The sequence below is a fragment of the Ascidiella aspersa genome, chromosome 5 (genome assembly GCF_963924565.1).
Source record: "Ascidiella aspersa chromosome 5, kaAscAspe10.2, whole genome shotgun sequence".
Lineage (NCBI taxonomy): Eukaryota > Metazoa > Chordata > Ascidiacea > Phlebobranchia > Ascidiidae > Ascidiella > Ascidiella aspersa.
Window position 1 is genome coordinate 7,030,914 of NC_139451.1, and position 22,197 is coordinate 7,053,110.

Genomic DNA, 22,197 nt, shown 5'->3' on the forward strand with positions numbered 1-22,197 from the left:
TTGCAGTCCTGAACTCGCTGAAAAGATTATTCAAGCAAGTGTTGTATTGCATAAATATTTACAGAGTTCAACCGTTGTAACACCCAATTATGGGGATGTAAGCCTTAATTCTGGCGACTGTGTCCCTGGTTCTTGGGAGGCAATCCATTCCAAACTCTGTCAACTTTCATAGAATTGGGGATATGGGATCAAATTTTTATGGCAATGACGCTAGATATATTAGAGATGAACTGTGTAAATATTTCAATACGTCTGGTGCTGTTTCCTGGCAATGGACAATTGGTCAACACTGACATATGTTTTGTTATATGTATTCGACTGAACATTTACAACTTATTATGATTTTTTCATTTTTATTGTACATGTTAATGCTTTTTCAGATATTTTAGGAAAAATGGAAGACGAAAATTGGAACAGGCTTTTAAAACCAGTATCACCCGGATAAGAAAAACAAGCATAAAACTGAAAGTGCGTGTGGCCACAAAAACAAACTCCACAGGTGTTTAGTAGTTTTTTTTTACGCACACTTTGTACAACTATTAATTCTTATTTTAACTGTTTTTAGTTAATTTAAACATTGCCAAATGAAATGGAGTAACCTGAGAAGTACTACCTATGCTCGAAAACATAAAAAAAGTACAGAAGTCCCCAGTGGGTCCGGTTTTCAATCACCAGAAACGTGGCCTTATTTTGATCAATTGAAATTTTTGGACAGTTATATAAAACATCGAAGGTATTATCCTGCAATTTGGTACTTTGCTTCTTTTTATAAAACTTTATTTTACAGTACAAAAGACAACTTTTTTGAAGAACCTTGTGGCTCTCGTATAATTCCTTCAACTGAAACCTCCAGTACCACAACAGAAAATGAAGCAAACTCTCCACTTGAATTTGATCCAGGAAGTCCCGAATCGGTATGTTCAAGTGCAACTGAACCTCCTTCTAAACGGACCAAAAAATCTTTTGCCAGCAGTGTGGAAATTCAGGTAAATACAACAATTACACTGAAATTATTTTAATACTTTTATGTAACAAAATCCCTTTATTGCAGAGACAAATGTTAAATGTCATGGAGAAATCCAGTGAAAGATTAAAAACCTTAGATCAGCCATCAACAGAGCTGAGAGCGAAACCACCAAACGTTGTTGGATTATATGTACAACAAATTACAAGCATACTGTATTCTGTGATTTCACTGCAAGATGATGCTGTTTATGTTTTGTCCTATGTATTTTTTTTTATTTCACTGCCTTTCAAGTTTTTTTTCTTAAACTTGACATTTCTGAGCACTGTTTTGTAATTCATGTTTTTTATTTTTTGTATTGTCCTATTTTCTACTACACATTCCTTTCAGTGTTTCTACTTCTTTTTGCCACTGTTTATCTATACATTTGTGATTGATTACCTATTTTAAGAAACTGTAAATAAAAAAGCAGTATTTTTCACTTTTGTTGTACCGTATTTAAAGAAAATATGGAAGTGTAAAGATAATTTAATGGTTAGAACATTTAGTATGTCAGCAAAAATTGTTTCGCTTAGTGTCAGAATGTATCAAATTAAACCAATTTTATGTAATCTAGCATTCAGATTGTAACCGACGATCGTTAGCAATGTGCATTAAACGTCGGTAGCAACCGCCGGCGTCGGTTCAGAGCATCGGACGGCGGTCGGACGACGGCTGGGAATTAATTCCCCTGTCGTTATCGTATCGTTTCGCGGTGTGCATCCAGCTTTACACCAAACAATTCACCAACAGTTCTGTATTCCGCAGAAGATGCCAACTTGTAGATACCAATTGCAACTCTTTTTCTGGTGTCTATTGGCTCTCTCACAGCACAGTCATCTTAAAAATATTTAAAAGCAAATATTATATCTACTAAAAAAATAGGGCTGAATATAACTACAATATTGTTGCAACTAATTATGTGTAACAAAAAATATTTAAAAAAATTCCTTAATCAATGATTAAAGTTATTTTGTTACAATAGATGAAGTGGCTGAGATATATATATATAGTAAAGTAACCATAAAACTTTTACAGTACTTTAAAAAAGTGGTTTTAGATCTCAAGTAGTGCGTGATAATGAGCAATCCAGTCCCCGTCTGTGAAACTTAACATGTTTTTTTTTCCCAGAAAAGTCTTGACCTTTAAAAAAAGCGTATAAAAAACATCAAATACATAATACCTCTCTTTCATCCAAACTGTTCTCGTAGTTCTTCTTTGGTGAGATATCATTCTTATTGCCAACATTAGTCTTCTGTCACTTGCCCTCTTTTTAAAATACATTAATAAAAAAATAACTCTAATAAGGTACTTGTACAGCAGAATAAAATGACGCCAGTTCATATAACATATAAACAACCGTTATAATTGAGTAATAATATTGTGGAAACAGTTAAATAGCATACATCTGTAACCCGCTTGTATGCGGGTTAAGTCCATGTGAATCGAAGCCCTTAGCGCGGATAGAAGAGAAATCGCTTACAGGTGGCTGGCTAAACGGAGCCAAGCGCCGCAGTACAAGTGTAATGACATCAATATCTGTCGTCGTTCGGATGAATACGACGGAGAGGAGACTGACCAAAATATAATTTTGACAACGTTTTAAATGAAAAGTGCTCTCATTAGCTGCTATATTTGGTAATTTTATAACAATAGGGTTGGTTATGTTCCCAAAATTGCATGCTGAAAGAATTCATCAATTAAAATAGGCCGATCTCCTTTCTTTTTCCCCTTTTGAATATATGCCCAATGCGTTGTTGGAAGGCCACTGTAATTTAATGTTCTTACATTATGACGAGATGCAAAACTTAAATCGCTAGCCCCCACTCTTAGACGACATACGAACAAGACGGCAGTCAAACCTGGGTATGTAAAGTTAGGTCGTTTTAGAACTGCACTAAAAAACAGAAGATGAAGTTCAGTTGGTGAAACATGACAAAGTCTTACAATCTAGATTTTTTGGTTCCTCGAGAAAATATTTGCTCATTAGCGTATGATTATTTTGCAAAAGCAAACAGCTTTTTACTCATCAGATCTGACTGTTAGGAAACCTGAACCACAACCAGTTTGTCCCCTGCAGCAAGTACAGGTGTTTTTTAACCAAATCAGCAGTACTTCTTACCGTTATGCTGTGAAAAGCTGCCAAGTGCGTCGCGGACAAACGGATTCGTCATCAAAATGCGAACGTTTTAAACGAATTTATCGGTCCAACCCAGCTTGGCTCTTGACGTTTTGGTGGGGTTTCAAATCTAATGAAATTTCGCTTATATTAAAAGGCATATCTGGGGCGGCATTATGAACACACGTCGCTAACGACGCACGAGAGTCGACTTTTGGTATTACGCACCCACTTCTCGTTAACCAAATCCCGCCTGCTGCCAATAAAATAAAAAACGTTTATACCGATACCTAATAGATGTCCTAACAATAATTCATAATCAATTTGTCTCACAAAAATGGATTTAGGCAATCTCCTACCAACACACCATGGAGGCCAAGTTTGGGGTGCATTCCTAGTGAAAACCACTTGATCGTTATGCCTATTTCTTTATATTTTTGTTGATGGCGTACTATTTTACATACGTTTAACTCTTTCACCACTCTGCATGTAAACTTATATTTCAGTGGACATTTTGTGACGTCATATTTAGCACAAAATCTTAAGCACCCCTGTCCCCTGTCAAAAAAAACTGTCGGTGTCTATGCTACAACCAACTAAAGGATTTATTAAACACATATTCAGTACTAAAAATCAACTAATGCAAAAAATATAAACATTTTTTATAACAAAGAGGTAATTTTCATCAATTGATTATATTCATGCATATATATTTTGCATTAAATAGTATTTTTCTAAGAATAACTGTTTTCCACTTGAGGTATTACAATACCGTGGTGTAGTGGCCCAGCATGTGTCATATTCATTCATTATACAATAAACAAGACTTTCAAAAGTAAAGATAAACTTTATAAAAAACAGTTTTGTATTAAATCATTCAAAGAAAGCCTTAGGGTCAGAAGTGCAATCAGAAAATTAAAACAGGGTTGCCATATATTTTTAAGAATTAAATTTAAAGACCTGAGGTGTTAATAAGCTCATTTAGACCAATCAGATTTATTTCATGCAATATAATAGCGTTATGATGTACAGTACTCACTTTGATGGACAGAACTTCGCTCCAACAAGATCTCCGATATAACAGTTATAACGTACGTAACACGTCTAACTTGAGACTCAGAAAATGGTAAGAGTGGGAGATTGGCGCTGAGTTTAACGGCAATAAACACTAGTAGAAGGAAATCAGGAACGAGAAATGCTCAATGATTTACAATAAAGAGAAAAAGGAAGTGGGAGGATCGAGAGAAGCGAAACGAGTAAAAAAGCGCGTGGAAAAAAATACTTCACTAACAGCCTGGGTTTGCTACTCGCAGGAAATGGGTTCGGGATGCTAAAATGGACGCGGCTGACGGCCGCCATTAATTAAATGCAAACAGCTAATAAGCATGCTTAACAAATTAAAAATCAAACAGAAATGAGGAAATACAATATACCAAATAGTGTTTTGTGGCAGTTTTAGACACACAATTTAAGTTTGGTATGCTATTTTATAGCATGGTTTTTTTTAGCAAATATGGTATAAATAAAGTTTGCAAAACTATTCAAACAAATTGAGGAGGAACACAAAGTATTGACGTATGCTTTTTTAAATTTTTTTGACTAGGCAGAGCTATTTTCTTGTCTTTAAATTGGTGTTATTCCTAAACTCTGCAAAGTCATCTTAGGAAACAACTCAACTAAGGATGGACTTACAGTCTTATCCAGCAGCCAGCAGCAACTAACATAAAAAAACAGTTAGCCGTTTATATATGCACGTAGGCCGGATTCGAATCTGTTTCGTTAATTCATTCTCTCTCGTTTCTTAATCGGTCAAAAGGAGTGGTTTTCAATCCGTTCGCCGTTTAATCTGTTCGTTTCGCGGACGGCCGAAATCGTTTAATTAAACATCACCTACTTTTGGGGCATTATGACGTAACAAGAACGGCTAGTCGTAAACAAAACACAAGCTTAGCGCATAAGGAAAGAATATACACTCGTTAGATACGGCTGGTCTAGAATCCACAAAGTCGAACAGTGTTTGGGTAGGTTTAAACAGTAATACTGGCCCACCCTCACCCAAATATTGTACATTGCTTTAATAATTATCACAACGCTGTGGTAGGATTTTAGGCCAGCGCCAAATACAGTTTTCATTAGTCATGTTTGGTACATCCCATCACTTTTTCTCAATTTTAGGTTTATAAAAACGAACAAGCAGCAATAGATTGCTACCGCAAGGAGTAGTAGCCTAAGCCGAAAAATCGGTTGTGCGTCAGAGAGGTTTACTGGAATATTACGTAATATGCATATCGGTGCAGTTTGTAAGCTGGCTTGAATTTCGCGCCATGTAATTACGACGCTGGAACGGATTACTTTTCAATCCGGATTGATAATGTCTGCAGATAATGTCAGTATTTAGTTGTTATTTCCATCAATTTTATTTGACACATTTTAGAAATAGTTTTGTGCAACACTTTCCGCAGATCGCCTCTTTACAGGTGCAACATATCAGTGTCGTTCTGTTGCGGCATTTGGAAGTTGAGCACGTCCTACGCTTTTTTGTGGGAGGTTCCAGATCCGCTTCAGCTAAGCTTTGAATGTACTCACGTCGACTAATCCTCGATCTGCATATTTCTTTCTATTGATAATTGCCAGATCAATCACATTGTAAAAAGCATGCACGGGCCATCTTCGACTTGCTGCCCTAACAGAATACATAACATACACTCCTGCATTAATTTTGTTATAAAATAAAACTGTTTCTGGCTTTTTTTAGTATTGTTTTCAGACGAAACAGTTACGTCCGGGTGAAATGTGCTCAGCATGATAACATATTTCGTTTTTTTGCACTGGTGGATAACTCAAAGTTACACTTGTGGACGAGGTGGTAGTTTTAAAAAGTGTGGTTTCATGCAACTGTTGTTTTGACTTCGCAGCCTGGGGAAGTTCCCTACGATTTTGGCGAATAGTGCCAACTAGACTAGACTGCATTTTTCCTTGGCTAACAGCAAAAAAATTATCGCAGGTAGTAGTAACATTGTAGCCGTACTTGAAGAGGGTTGTTGCACCAGTTTCATTACAACACTAGTGCACACTTATGGAAGGGTCTCGGGTCTCATCTTTGCCTAAATATGGGGAAGCAGTGAAGCAGTTCCATAAGCACGAGGCAAGGTAAAATTTATCTTCAACCAGTCGACGTCTTCTTTCACTCTTTATGTCAAATCGTAGAAAGTAGTTCATGATTTCCATAAACCTGTTCCTGGAAAGGGTCCGGCTGAACAAAAGGGCATCCCCAAGATGTATTCCACAGACTAGAGCAAGGCAAGAATAAGGCCAATATACTTCAAGTTCCTGTAGCGTTACACTTCACTTGTCATTATTCCCTGTAACACGCTTAGTGTTAAGGCGCCGTTCGTAATACGTAGTAGCCTGTTTACTGTCCTAAGTAGTACAACTCGCCTTTGAGACAAGAAGTCGTTCTTTAATTCGTCCAACAAATGCGGTTTCTAAATGCAAACGAAATCAGTAACCAATAAGACAGTACGCCACGGTCAACAATCTAACAATTAACTTACCGAACTATAGGAACAGTCGCTTAATTATCGGCGTTAACATTTTCAACAGTCATATTTTTAAATAAACGAGTTACAATTACCAACCAGCCAGCAACACAAGTAGTTCACAAATGAAAAATACTAACTGTAGCATTAGCAGCAGTAAACAACACCGTGTGACGTTCGTAATAGGCGTTACTGTTGTAAGATAATTAGCAAATTTTAAGCAAGCAAAACTTGGCGGGTGACGTAACACTTAGATTCAGATATAGTATATTTCTGAATATTTCGAAGCATTGCTTCACTAAATATGACTCGGAAAGAAGAAGATGGACTATCTTCAATTACCCGGGTTGTTGAAAACACAGTTGGACCAGGCCTGACGTTGACAATGTTTTGTTGTTCCAAGCGCCCCTGCGTTTGACAGATAGATAACTTCTGCCAAGATCCATCCATCCTTCCATATGAATTCTTGAACTACCCCATGGTTTTCATCAGAATCAATAACGGCATCACTATACCTCTCAGTATCTTCATCACTTGAATCAGTCACACAATGGTTCCTCGTCACTCTTTAACATCTTGTAAAAGCCGCAAAACCTGGCAAAAAAAATGTTAATCTTTGCAGTCTACAGACAGTATGTTTTTGCAGTAGGCTCAACGGTACACTTTTTCTTACAAATTACAAAAGCAGCATTCCGTTACTATAATAGAGCACAAACGATTTCGAATACCCTTCAGTACTAAATAGTCTTCTGAAAAAAATACACTACACGAAACTGACTGACGACGTTGCTGAAGCTAACTGTGGCAAAACCGGAGTTGTTAATTGCATCGAACACACACAGAAAAGATGTTTGTCTTTCTGCTTGTTGTCAAAAAAGCCACTTTTCATGTATATCTTTTTCATATGGCTGATCACAGGAAAAAAATAATTGTCAGGAAGTTTCAGTCAAAAAGTGGAACATTATTTGACTGAATGCCAGCAGTTCAAAAATGGAAATGAGTCAAAAAAGCCACTAAAGCAATGTCTTAAAATTATTGTGCCTATTTTTGTTCGCTTACAAGCCAAACCAATTTAGTCGCCAAAGCCACCCGATCCGACTCGTTTCGGTCGCTTGGATGTCCACTGATCCACTAGCGCGGCTCAGTGTACCGCTTACTGCGGATAGCTTATTCCACTCGCTCATAACACTCACGAATCTTCGTGAATGTGATATACTGACAAACGGCTAGAAAGGCAATTTTGTTTTTTATTGCACTAAGGTAACGATTTCACCTGAGAATTATGAAAAGATGAATTACTAAAATTATAACGAATAAAAATAGCAAAAAATATCCTTAGTTTACAAAAGTGTAAAATTTTTAATTAATTCCTTATATAAAATTTATACTCTCGAAAAAGGGGACTCCCATATCTAGCGGAAACGCTAGAAAAACTAGAACTTGGCATTAAAACTTGTTTTTTCTGTCCGCACAACTTTAAAAATTTGCCTGATCAGGTAACATTTTCTGTCAGCTATGTTTTTAGTCATGATAAAGTGTATTAAATTCGGCACTGAGGGTTGTAGCATATAGGGTCACTGTCTGCATGTATTATAGCTTTCCCTGTTTATTTTGTTAAAAGATTAGGCGAAATCTAGCCTATACAAGATGGTTGCTTACTAGTCTTTAATACCGGTTTTCTAATATATAGTAAAGCGCCTACGTTACTCACATAACGCTACCTGCAGGATACCCCTGTAACCCGAATACCGCCCACAATCGGTCACTCATACATTTTAATTAGTATTAAACTGTTTTTACTAGTCTCGATCAATCACTTATAAAAAACACAGCCGTTAAAACAATCAATTTTTGTGGCTGTGCATATAGACCAGGATACTTATGGTTTCCAAACCACGTTTGTAGTCGTTTAAATTTATACGTTTAAATAACGTTTTAGAAAGGCAAAGCGAAAACCCTCTTAAAACAAAACGATTTTGAGGCGTTGTTTTTTTAACGTTTGATAAACCTTTTTTCGATGCAATATGGGAAACCTCTTTATTTAGGTTTCATTTATTCGTTTTTTACCGGTTTTATAAAAAAGTTCTGTAGATAAACGAATATTATACAACTTGAAGACATCTTGAGACCAAGAAATATTTCAAATTTTCTGCATTTTTAAAGACGTCAAATTCAACCCGAAAACGTGATTTTCAGTTCTAAACCAACATAAAACGTAGATGTGTTTAATGGGTTTGTTAAAATGCCATGACTTTATTGATAACAAAGGTTTGATAAATAGAGCACTTATGTTTATGATTCATAAGGAGTGGTTTCCACTTTTTTGCACCTAAAAACCACTGATTTAAATTGTTTTCAGGGTTAGCGTTTTATAAACATAAATTTGGTATTTTATGACCCTGTCACTTGGATTTTATACGGGTACTAGGGGTGTCCAACACAAACGTGTCGGCGTGCCAATTTTTATCTTATATCATCTTTCCGTGCCAAAACGCTTTTTTCAAAAAAATGAAAACAGTATAATGTTATAATATTAGCAGTAATTGTTATTTACAGCAATTGCTGCGATTGTTTTATTTTATTAATAAACAATGTCAATTGGCTAAATAACAATTAAGTATTTCTATTATGTCATGTTTCACATTTGGCATGCATGCCGTGTGTTGGACACCCCTGATGTATACAGAATGAGCCATGTTTAAGTTCCCAAATAACAGTTAGTATATTTTGTAGGATATCATCATAAAGTGAATGTCATGTTATGCTTATGTGAAAAAGAAGCGGTAAGATTGTATCGGCTAAATATATGGGCATGTTCCCCCACATTTCCCAGAGTTGGTGTCAGCATTCAGTTAATGGAGTGGAGCCGTATACTAAGCTTAGAGAAGCAAGTATCAACTGAAGGATTTTGCAATGCCTTAAGACTTCGGTTTGAGTTCATACCTACTACTGAAATTTATGTAAGATTTTCATTTGGATCAATTTGGAAATACAACAATGATAAACAATGAATATATTTGTTTTTAAGGTCAAGGACCTCGCAAAAAATTTGTTATCATACAGACATCATGTTTATCAGTTAATGTTTACCCTACCATCAGGATCAAAGCTGGAAATAGATGATGGTACCATGTGCCCTGTGTAAAGGAGTATGTTATATAATTTAGTTTTATGTTGTTTTGCCATAGCCAGCAATTAACTAGCAACCTGAATCCTGTAGGACTCAACATGTGTGGTTTGCCTTGATGGAAATTTTGGCCTGGGGCGGCATTATGAACACACCTCGCTAAGTTGAGCGAGCTCGTTAAGTCGACTTTTGGTATTACGAACCCACTTCTCGCTAAACTCCTCGCTAACTAACGAGCGGCTCAGACGCCTAAGTTGTGTTCTGAAAACTTGAGATCTGTAAACGAAATTAAAAATGGCTGCATTTTTATTGCTTTGAGGCGTCTAGAAAGACGTCAAAGATTACGACGAGACCCAATGGAGATGACAGATTTAGAATTAATATCTGAATACCGCATGCCGAAAGCAGTAATAAAGGACTTATGCCATCTCCTATACGAAGACTTAAATCCAACAAAAACGAGTAGACGATGTCTTACTGTGGAACAACAAGTTTTAATATCACTAAAACTACTCGCATCTGGCAGCTTTCAAATTCAACTAAAGATAATATTAATGTTTCACAACTTAGTGTTGTACTGAGCCGATTTATGGACAGTTTAATTTCAAAACATCATATTTTTATAAACATGCCAGAAAGGGAATCTTCAAGGTTAACGAAACAGCAATTTTATTCTATGGCTCATTTTCCTGGTGTTATAGGGGCAATTGATGGAACACATATTCCCATAATTACTCCAAGTGAAGATGAGCACCTTTATGTTAACAGAAAGGGATTTCATTCAATTAATGTCCAGGCAAGTACAATTTGCAACCAAAAAATCAAAGTGTTATGATGATTAACTGTTATTTACCCCTGCTGTTTGTCATGCAGACATGGTATTTTTGGATGTGGTATGCAAGTGGCCTGGCTCATGTCATGATTCATTTATTCTCCGACAATCAAATTTGTATGAACACTTTGAAAGTGGAAAATATCAAAATGACATTATTTTGGGTGACAGTGGTTATCCTTTAAAACCTTGGTTAATGACTCCAATTGAACCCCATCAGAACGTGGCACACAAACTCGGTCAATTGTTGAAAAGTATGTTGTTTTATTTAACTTAGCTAAGAATAAAATATGCAAGCATTTTTAATAAAACTTTGTTGTGCAATGTTTTCTTTCGTTTCACTCCACTGTTTTTTCTAACATTTTCTACTCTGTTCTCTAATTGATTTGTCAATTGCTTTCTGTTTAATATCTGTAACAAGGCGTCGGACCGTTTCCCTTCTTTCTGTCCCAGGAAGAATTGAAGATGTTTTAATACTACTGCCAGTGATTGACTCAATGCTCTGGTAACTAGACAAATTCAGACTTGAGGTTGAAGCACCTTAAAAGCAAAACATATCACAAATTGATATTATGATACGAGTAAGTTTGGGTCAGATAAGATTAAAAAAATGCCAATAGAGGAGTTCACAATGGGATATAAAAGCTTCGCATGCGAATAATTTAATAAGAAAAAAATAATTTATATAAAGTTTTAAAATCAAGAACATCGTTTTTAATAGTACTTTCAGTTGTAACTGAAAATTATTATTTGATCAATTAATTAATTATTCATCTTTTTACTCAGCGATATAAATTGGGTTTTTATGTTTTATATTTTGAATTACAGTTCTTTGAATTTGACACAATACTGAACACAGTTTTGTCATATCTCTTCGTAAACTTGCAGATATTGCTTATTTACTTTTTTTTAAAACGCTTTCATAAAGTAAGTGTCTTGACAATTTTTGTAGCTGAATTACAAGTTCTTTGATTTTCAGATGCATATAAAACGTGAATGATTGATTGGGGATGCAAGTCTTTGTGCTTTTTAGAGGCCTTATAAATGCAGTAAAATCAAATTACCAAGGTAACCACTAGGTGGAGGACTTCCCGCGCTGAAGTTTCATTTTCTTTTAACCTCTTTTGGCGACGAAATAACAACAGTAAGATAGTTTACCAAACATTAGTAGAAAAAATGTGACACCTAAAACATGTGCTATATTTACTTAATTACAACTTACTCCAATCATTCCACTGAAGGCACAAAATGGTTAACATAAAAAATTGAAGCTATAGTAGATGGGTGGCTATGCAGAATCATAATTCAATAAAAATGTAAAAATAAACGTACTTAAAATATCGGTGTGTTGCCAATCTTTTATTGCCATACTATTATTGTGAGCCTTAAATCCAAAGTTAAGCTGTTTTAATAATATGTTATTACCTTGATAAACTTTTTCACGCTTAGCTGTTAAGACTGATGCTGTTTCAGATTTGTTTGTTTTACCGTTTGAGGTAGAAATATAGTTTTGTTTAGTTGAGCGCCTCTGCTGTTTTGCTTGTGTATTTAACTATGTGTGATTATATTTTTCTGTCGCGAATCTTTATAACACATTTATTAAAGTTACCCATTTAGCTTCACCTTTGTTGAAATCCGAGCGATAAATTCAAACAAAGCTGATCTTGTTATCCTAGTTGAATGCCTAAAACAATAATTATGTATTGAACACACTTACTGCATTGTTGTTCTGTATTTCGGTAGTAATGATTCTTGTTCGAACAGGCTCTACAAGGAAGCCGATTAACATCATTAAGTGTTTAAACAAAATAACTAAAACGGACAACCTGTGTCGATAGAATAGAGGTCACTAGAGACTTGTGTTTTAAGGTTATTTTATTTTCATTTTAAATAAACTAGCTCTTTGTGGTTTAATTTTTTTCACATCATTTCATGATTTTTGCTACAGTTTAAATATATACTACATTTTGCAGTAAGTCTTATTTGATATTCGTCTAACTTCCTTACGAAGGAAAGTTCCCTACTTCTGTATGGGCTGTCATATTCTTACTACGATAGTTTAAAATTGAGACAAATAGCTATAAATTTACAATAAAATATCAACACAGTCGTTAATAGGGCTAAAAACCCCAATTTTTCGGTATTTTTCAATAAAATCAACTTGCAACATCTGGCGGGAATCGATAGAAACGAAGCAAATCGATAATTGTGTTTGTTTCCGGATCCAGGTGAATATTTCTGAGAGTTATTGTTAACTCCTAAAAAAACTAATAATTTTCTCTTAACTGTTTCATAAAAAGTATAATGCCTTTGTCCGCGGACCCCTAAAATTTTCTTTCATCTTGCGTGGACACTGCCAATCAGATGCCTATATTGTTTTGTTCTTTATACCAATTTAATAAAATATTTTAATATTTTGAAACAACCTTTCTGAAGGCATTCAGTGTATTTTGAAACAGGTTTTGGTCTTGCCATGTCTAACTAAAAGTTAGCGGCCAAAATTTAAAATATATAAAACATTTGCGACAAATAGTTTTAATATACTGAGAATGTAAATTGCTCGTAACACGGCAGCTTTGTATCAAAACCCAAACAAGCAAAATGGGCATCCTTCTGGTTGCTAGCGATTAAATTTTAAATTATATTAAAAGTAAAAACGGGCAACCATGTATTTCGATCAACCAAACTGTTTGGCTGTCATTATGAGCTATGAACTTTTTCAAACACGAAGTGTTGTTGCATTCCCTGATAAAGGCATCCTGCATGGGTAGCTTAAACGTTGGATAATATATAAAAAATATTGCCGGGTACTTTTTTTTAGCTTGCATAAGTCAAGATAATTTGTTTTAGACGAAAGCTAAATTTTAATGCCACATTTTTTTAGCACAGTTTACATTACATTTCTGCTAATATTTATTTTATGTTTCGTTATTTTTATTTTAATAATTAGTTCAATTGAGTAACAAACTTTTATACACTGTCGATTTGCCAGTGCTTGTGGATAGAGGTCACTAGAAGAACACCAGTTTACTCACGTCGGAATGCTTTACAAACAGTATATCCCTATTTGTTTGGTGCATGGAACCAACCAGTTCTAGAACTTCTAACTGTTAATCCACTCCACTTGGATCTGAAACCGGCACAAGTCAACTGTACCTTTTGCATTTTTCCATTTTTAAGGATAACTTCTTGGGTGTTCTTTACTTGATATTTCTGCCAAGCCCCCCGTTTCCGTGGCTGTGGTTGAGAGACACAATTACAGTTGAGTAATGAAGTCTGTTATAATGATTGCAAGTTCCTCAGATTTTATTTTCGCGTATTCTATGGCTGATGTAGTGTTGTAGTGAATGTGTTCTATATCCTTCGGTTTTCGATGCCGCATTTCTGGTCCATGTTTATTTTGTCTTTTAGTTTCCTTTTTAGTTTGTTCGTAATGGCTTTACTGAGGATATGTTTTCTTGTAGACATATATATTGATGAACAACTCTTGTATTTCTTCTTTTATATGTTGCCAAAATTTTTGAAAGAATTCTTAGGTGAGGCCATCGATGCCAGGGCGACTTTTTTTGTTTAGTCCTTTAGTTGCTTTTGTTAATTCGGCCATTGATAATGTATTTGTCTTCTGTTTTTCTTCAGTATGGATTTGGTCGGCTTCCAGTATGTGGTTTTGTCAGTTTAGGTCTAGTTCATCTTTATTACCCAAAGATTGTAATAGAAGTTGTGTATTGCTTTTTTTAAAGAAAAAAAAAATTAATTTCCTTGATGGTTTTAACGATATTGCCTTTTTCGTCATTGATTTTGTCTATTTTTTGTTTCTCGCCATTTTGTTTTTCAATTTGATAGAAGTAGCGGTCTGGCTGCGTCGTTTAGATTTTTAATCCTTACTTTGATTTGAGCGCCCATCGTTCTTTTATTTTTTATTTCCTTCAATTTCTCTAAGATTTTTGTGTCGCCGCTGCGTATTTTCAGGTTTGTTTCTTTGAGTTTATTTTTAAGGTGTTCCCACCAATTCAGCAGGTGTGTGTAGTCGTCTTTTTTAAGTTTTATTATGTTGTTTGTGTATTTTTCGTCATTTAGAATGTCGTTGTTGGGTTTCCAGTGACTGTTGATTTTTTTTTGTTTGTATTTTTTCCGAATATTAGAAAGGGTGCTTGGGTGTGGTCTGTGTGTCCTGTTTGTTGAATTTTGTTTGTGTTGTTATCTTTGTTATAAATTATGTCGATTGGAGTTATGCGTGTGTATATCTTGATGTTTGTATGTGTTGTGGGGGTTTTCGTTGGTAGTGTCTGTTTCGCTTTCGACAAAGTTAAAGTCACCTAGTATATGAGGTCGTCTTTGTGGTTTACGTTGTGGTTTATGTATTGTTGTATTTGCTGGATTTGGTTTCTACTCTTCTTTCTTTTATTTGTATGTTGGCTTGTCCGGATTTTAGATATATATTTAGTATTCGTGCTTTGTTTTGTTGCGTTTCTTTGTGTTATTTCGATTTCGTGGGTTCGGTTTGGTATTATGATGTTATGTTTAATGTCCCAGTTTGTGTTTATTTTATCGTTGAATTGCTGTGCCTTGCCAGAAGTGTTTAGTGTTTTCGTTTGTATCGGTGTTTAATATGTATTATAGTTTTTCTTTTTCGGCCCAGGTTTTTAAAGTGTTTTCATTTATTTTGTGAGTTTCCTGTATTGTGCAGATGTCAATTTTGTTTTGTTTAATAAAGGTTCCTAGTTGGCGTAGTTTGCTTTGTATTCCGTTTATGTTCAATGCGCATATTTTTAGTGTAGTGTTAGTGGGCGTCATCGTGATTGATAAAAGTGGAAAGCGAAAGGTTTAACAGTACGATTTGTGTTTTTAACCGACGGTATTGTTCACGCGGAAAATTCAATGCTTGTTGTGTAACTGGTACGTTCTTATCGTACCACAACAGCTTATCTTAAGTTCTGGGCGGGTCGATCGCCGCCAATGCAGACAAATCTGGAAACCATTTTCCACTGTCATCGCCGATACAAACGGTATAATCCTTTCAACAAAAGTCGCCGACTGCCCTAACCAGCATCCCCGCCAATTTAGCGTCAAGCTGGAGTATTCGACTCGTATGTTTTGGGTTGACAAAGGTGTTATATAGGCTATACTTCAAGGCTTTTTATTCGCTTCGCCGATAAAAGGGTCGAGAAACATCGACTTGCTTTATGATAAGTACTTTAGTTGGCTCACAAAGAGTTCAGTAGAGAGAATTGGGCCGTCAATGCTTCGTCACTGTTATATACCAAAATGGTAAAGAAACACCGAATTGAACGTATATGCCTAAGTAAACGTACTTTCCACCATTCTCTGGTTTCGGGGTTGGCGGCTATAGCGGCCATGTCGGCATCAACGTCGCTACTTAAATACTATAACCTAAGTTTAACATCGAACCTTAGGCGACATCGGCTTTTTTTTTTGGAATGCAGTTTGCAGTTCTACCCGAGCCAAGCCCCGCGTATTTACACAACAGTGCAATCATTTGTTGCCACTCGCCTGACGCTCATAATAACTTCCAGCCCGTCGGAGTCCTTCCAACGCGGGGTGCTCGTTTTCCGGGACGGGAATTCTGCCATACATTATTTACATTACTTATGTACAATACGCTTCATAGTTTCACATCCAGGGCAACCTCAGTCCGCAGTCTTTCAGCGTCTTCACACGCACCTTTCAATGTTCCATGCGATCCCTTCTATTTGTGGCGCTCTAACCACTTTATTTCCTTCGTTCGTAACACACCTCAACAGCTTTGATCTTAAGTTCTAGGCGGTCGCCCGCGGCGGTATGTTGATCGCCGCCAGTGTAGCCAAGTTTGAAACCCTTTCTCCACCGTTACTGCCGATACCATTGGTATTATCCTTTTACTCAGTCCCAGGGTATCGGCAACGAATGTCGCCGATTGCCCTGACTAGCATCCCCGCCAATTCAATGTTAAGCTCGAGTATTGAACTCGCTCGCTCCTCGTCTTTCTCCTTTACCCATTCGCTCACTTCGGGACGCCGGTATTTGCGGACTTTTTCTCTATGTTCTTTTTCCAGATCGGCACAATCACTACGGTCGCGTCCACCACGAACGACAACACCCATCTTTCGTTAACACTAAGTCCGGTTTGAACATCGTGCTTCCCGTTCGTATGGACGGGGCCCAGACCGATTTGTAGCCGCTGTTTCGGGCCTCTCGCTACACTACTAACTTCAGTACACTGTCATGCCGCGCGATTTTTAGGGTGTGCGTTTTAGGGCACACCTGAAAGCATGTGGGCCGATCCCCATATACCTCGCACATTACTCCGCTGGTCCCCCTCCAACGGCTCGCTCTCACTGGTGAGTACACCAGGTTCCCGCGCAGCTGCACAGCCCCAATAAAGTTAACTACGGAGAGCTTCACATATCGGTCCTTCACCCATTCATGTTGGAACGGGACACATCATCCGCTCCCTCGCAAAACCTTTTCCGTCACAAAAGGCAGTCAAAAACTGTGGCCAAGCGTCACGAGCTTCACGCGCCGTACTCACGGGCTTTTCCATAACCTTAACTGAGGAACCGAGTTGGGGAAACCGTCAGCATTTCCTTTGTCCGACTTCCAATCGCCAAATATCGCCTGACTTACTGCCTCATTCCGGTTGCATTGTAACAATCTCTGCAACCGGGTATTACCTCTGTTTACGCACCCTCCTCTTCGACGCTCTTTGAGTTCGCAGAAGCGGTGCTTCGGACCTTTGGGGGCTTTTGGGTTCCACGTGTCGAATGCTTTATTAACCATTTCCTAATAAAGTGTTTTGTCGTGCTTTCATCAATCTGTTTGCTCTGTCTTTGCGAGTGTTTCTCTGGATGTGAGACATCCCAGTATAATAATTATATATATATAGCTCAGTAAAAGTACTTATTGAAATTGAAAGACTTATTCAAATAGAATCTGACGCACAAAGAAAGCTGATGCACAACTGATTAAACAATCATTTTATTCAACAGAAAATTATAAAAAATATATACTAAGAAGGAAAAAAACAGTATAAAATCAATGAGATTCATCAATAATATTTGTAGTAACTTACAATAAACCACGTCAAGTACGTTTACTTAGAGCTTTAATCAACAAAGTACAAAATAGAGTTGCTGTAACAAAAAAGAGCGTTATTAATAGATGACAAATATGAAGAGTTCCCAAACAGCAAACCTGACAAAGTATAGAGTGAACTTACACGAGTTATAAAGGAAGGGAAAGAATGCAACAAGACGCTGGAAGTATAATGATAATTACGGAGAGGGGCAACAAAGGAAAGGAGAAAACGCACATAAATACCTAGAAATCAGAGTTATCAATAGAAACATAAATATTCTTCCCTTGTAGATCTAATGATGCACAATCTGATCTTCAATTGGACAGTATTAGCATCTGTTTTTTTCACATAAAACGTAATTTTTGAAATCAAATTATAAAAACAAACTTAGTCACAGAATTCAAATAAAAAACTTAAGAAAGAAGAACAGTGTTTGTTTACCTTGTGTAGCAATTTTAGAAGCTCTTTTGTTTTCCGCTTGAACTTGTCCCAGTCTTTTATTTTACCATCTTATACTTTGCAGTTAGTATTCCTGTAAATAAAAAAAAATCTAAAAAATACTTACTATTCGTCATATGTTAAAGAATTTAAACTTGAAAAATATATTAGCTTCATGGCGATACAGCTTTGTCCTAGAAAAAATCCTTTTGTTTTCGTCTCACGAAGGTGTTTAAATTAGGTGTTTAAGGGTTTAGATTTTAAACGTGCTTACAGCGTTTTGGTGTTCAAATTTAAACACCGTTCTGACAGTGAGGGCGTCGATTTACTGGTTGCAATGCCCCGAGTAGTTAGAAACTGACGAGTTTCTTTGCTGAGAAAAGAGGTCCCACGATCACAGTGAATATATTCGGGAAAACCGAATAAACAGAAGAGGACGGAGAGGCACTCGATGACGGAGGGGAATTCAAGTCTCTGCAAGGAAAAACAAAAGGATATCGACTATACTCATCAACTAACACTAGAAGATAGGATTCGGTCCCTGCCCAGGAGGACTTCGGTTAAAGCGTGGTTGAGTTTAGCGATTTCTTCGATAGTGAACGGTAGGTTTCTACTTTTTATGGAGTGATACATACGAGCGTATCTCGGATGTCTCATCGCCGTATGTAACTCCTCAAGATTGACGAATATCGCAAGAATATTGGCCCAACTCGAGTCTCCACGAAGTGATCTTGGCGTTTTTAAGTTTACCTCGATTGGTGTGGTCGAACATATAGGATACAGATTTTTTTTTGACGAGAGTAAAACTACGCCCCTTTAAGAAGTGAAGCCACTTGCGGACTGCTTCGACAATGGCGGTCTCTTTTTTTTATCAATAGCAGGATAGTTCCGTTCACACTTGTTAAGAGTACGTGACATAAAAGCCATAGGGCGCCAATTCTGGGATAAGACAGCAGCGATACCGAAGTCAGAAGCATCGATTTCCACCTCGAAGGGAACGTCGTCTCGAATAGCTCAAAGAGTTACCCTTTCGAGCTCAGTTTTAAATCACGAAAGGACCGGACGGCCGTCTCAGGAAAACGGTTTGCATTGAGCAAGGGCTGTACGCGACGAGAAAGTTCTTGATCCACTTAGACGCGTTTTAGGGCTTTGGGTTACGAGGCTGGCGAGAGCAGAGGCTGAAAAGTTGAGGATCCGGCTGCATTTTGTTTTGACAGAGAGACGAGAGGAGGCCATGGAGATGGAGGAGTGGGGTCCGAAAGTATTCGGACGAAGCTTGGTGGCCAACCTTTTGTTGACAAAGTTGTTGGAAGGCCCGGAGTCGATTAAAACTTGGACCGGAGCGAATTGCAAAGTCGCATCGACTAACGAGGGCTGAAGTTGACCGGGAATTATGGGAGAACCAACCATTGGCGGTCGGAGACATGGATCTTGAATTTCCTCGGTGGGTGGAATTAGAAAAACGACTTTGGCAGACTCGCGAAAAGTGTCCCCTTTTTCACTGCCACACCTGCCAACAACATCTGGCAAAGCCAACCATCTGGCAAAGCCAAATATCAAAGAGATGGTTATCACAGAACATATATTACTTATTACTTCCTAAAGTTAGTAAACACTGCACGTTTTTAGGTGCTTTAATTTGTATGAATTGCTGTACTCCCTTTCCCGCAAATTATACGTTTCTATACCTAAGTTAGTCATATCAAGCGTTCACGCAGTTCAAATGCGAGAGGCAGTGCCAAGCCGTGCCTCTCTTCGGGTCCAAAAAGTTCCATGCACTGCATTATGCGTGAGGTTTGTGACGTTCCAGCTTGAATGCCCGCATAATACGTGCACATTGATTGCTTGCAGTGTAAAGGATTGTTTTTTTTTTTATAAAATTTAGCTAAATTGGAGGAAAATTCAGTATCTAAGCTATGAGATGTGTTAAAAATAAACTTTCAATCTAATGTTGAAGTCACAAATAAAGGAAGACCTTTTCCAGATTTAAAAGGTTTGCATTAGACGACTGGTCAAAAAAAAAAACACGCAACTTTCAAAGCGATTGGTAAAAAAGGAGTGAATGTGTGGTGGCTGTCAAAGGCGTAGCCAGGGGATCACAGGGGCCATGCCTCCCAAACAAATTATAAATATTATACTTTTAATAATAATTAGTTTTGTAAGCAGTTGTGGGTTTTAAGCACAATGAAAGAATGTTTATTGCCAATAAACAAACGACATTCAGTATACTCTGGCGCGCCGCAGGTGAACTGGTTCTGATAAGGTTTGGTCTACTTTCGTTCTCCACTCTTCCGCCATTATTTCTTTGTAACTCCGGAAAATCATGTTTCCTTTTGGGGCAATTCGCTTGCTTGTGTCCAGCGTCACCACAATACTTGCATGTAAATTGTTGTCCATGATAAGTTACGTAAAATTCAAAGCTATTAACTCTTATGTAGCTTGGAATTTGGTTTTCCGACAAATCTGTCTTGTTCATAGTGGCTATACGCATTCCCGAGAGCAATCCAACCTTGTCTTTTTTGTGTATCATTATTTTAACTTCTCCATAATGTTGACTCAATGTTTCTGCGATTATGTCATTTTGAAACGGTATTGGAACCCAGCCAATTCATGATAAGGTCACTCTCATAAAGTCGAACATTTTTAATGTAGGATATTCCAACCAGCTTACTTTGTAATTCTAAGACGTTTTGTCGACTTGTGCAGGTCACATCCACCTGCGTTCCTTTCATTTCTGCAATTCCAAGGACTTTACTGATAGGAAAATCAGCCTCCTTCAATAACTGCCATAACTCGTCTCGTTTAAGCATTCTTTCAGTTTTAAAACTTAGACAGTTTGGCCTTTTCAGCGCAGTTCCTGCGCGTTTTACTGGCTCATACTCGCCTTCTCCATTTAGATGTGCACACTCCTTGAGTGTCTGGAATGTGTCGGATAGTAACTTTCCTGCAAGAATCTGCAACGAATAAATAACGACATCTGGTGTTAGCTCTCATTGTGGCTCTATAACCACTAGGTGACGGTAGTTATTTGTTAGTTTAAATGAAAGAAAATGCAATTGGAATTGCCAAAGTCAAGAAATACAACTTTAAAACATATCATCCCTAACGGAATTAAAAAACAAATTTATAAAGTCTCCATCTTGGTCATCTTGCGCATTATTCGGAGTGGGTTCGGAAAGCTAAAGTTGAAGTCTGGATAAATTTAAGTTGGATGAATAAGTTGGATTAGGTTAGTTGTAAAAGTTGGATAAATAAATTGGATTACGTTGGACGAATAAGTTGGACTAAGCTGGAGGAATATGGGTTAAGAAAACACCGCTTTAAAGCTAAAGGGTTCTGTACTATAAACTTACGCAATGTACTACTATACCCGACTGCACCACGCACCGAAAAACAAGAGCTTTATACAGAAATTAAATTGGCCCCAAAGGATAAAAGCTACATTCTTAACGTGGAAGGCGCGCACTACTGGCCTAATTGAATGATTGTGCTTGAGCGATGCGTCGCGCCTTAGACGCGCGCAAGGCCGAAAACTATAGTGAAAGGAGAAAAACATCAGTTGGTTATAGGCTCAGTCTTAAAATAATTGTGAGGGCATAAAATAATGTTAGGAACCACTATAGAAGCAAGTATGAATTATTCAAAGTTTTGTAGAATATTTAGCTAGTGCTACTTTTACTTTTTCATATGACGAATTACACTTTTCACAGGTTTTACATTGATAACGTTTGTTAATAATAAAGGTTCTTGACGATAAATGTGCCCATAAGTACATTTACGCCATACTATACATGTTTATTACGTTACACTATACATGCTTATTACGTTAAGATATGTACGTTTATTACGTCACACTATACATGTTTATTACATCACACTTACTACGTATGCTGAAGTATGTGGTGTTGCTTAAGGGTAGTTCCCCAAGCTGAGATCGTCGCCCGAACATTGAACACTCAATTCGTCCTTGGAAGTTTTAAAAGCTCGAATGCACCAGCACAGTTACCATGGTTACATTCCACATTGAAATGTAAGTTACAAAATAATTAATTATAAAAATAATT

At 37.1% G+C, this 22,197-nt stretch overlaps 1 protein-coding gene and 1 pseudogene across 1 annotated transcript; one reads left to right on the plus strand and one right to left on the minus strand.

Moving 5' to 3' along the window:
- Window positions 1-584: 584 nt before the first annotated feature.
- LOC146141661 (uncharacterized) lies at window positions 585-5,698 on the plus strand. The gene is made up of 4 exons (XM_083390448.1): window positions 585-733; window positions 788-986; window positions 1,052-1,228; window positions 5,585-5,698. Exons 1-4 carry the CDS (start codon window positions 585-587, stop codon window positions 5,696-5,698), a joined length of 639 nt encoding a protein of 212 aa, XP_083246574.1.
- A 13,506-nt stretch (window positions 5,699-19,204) lies between these two features.
- Window positions 19,205-22,142, minus strand: LOC146141662 (uncharacterized; annotated as a pseudogene).
- Between the last annotated feature and the right edge of the window lie 55 nt (window positions 22,143-22,197).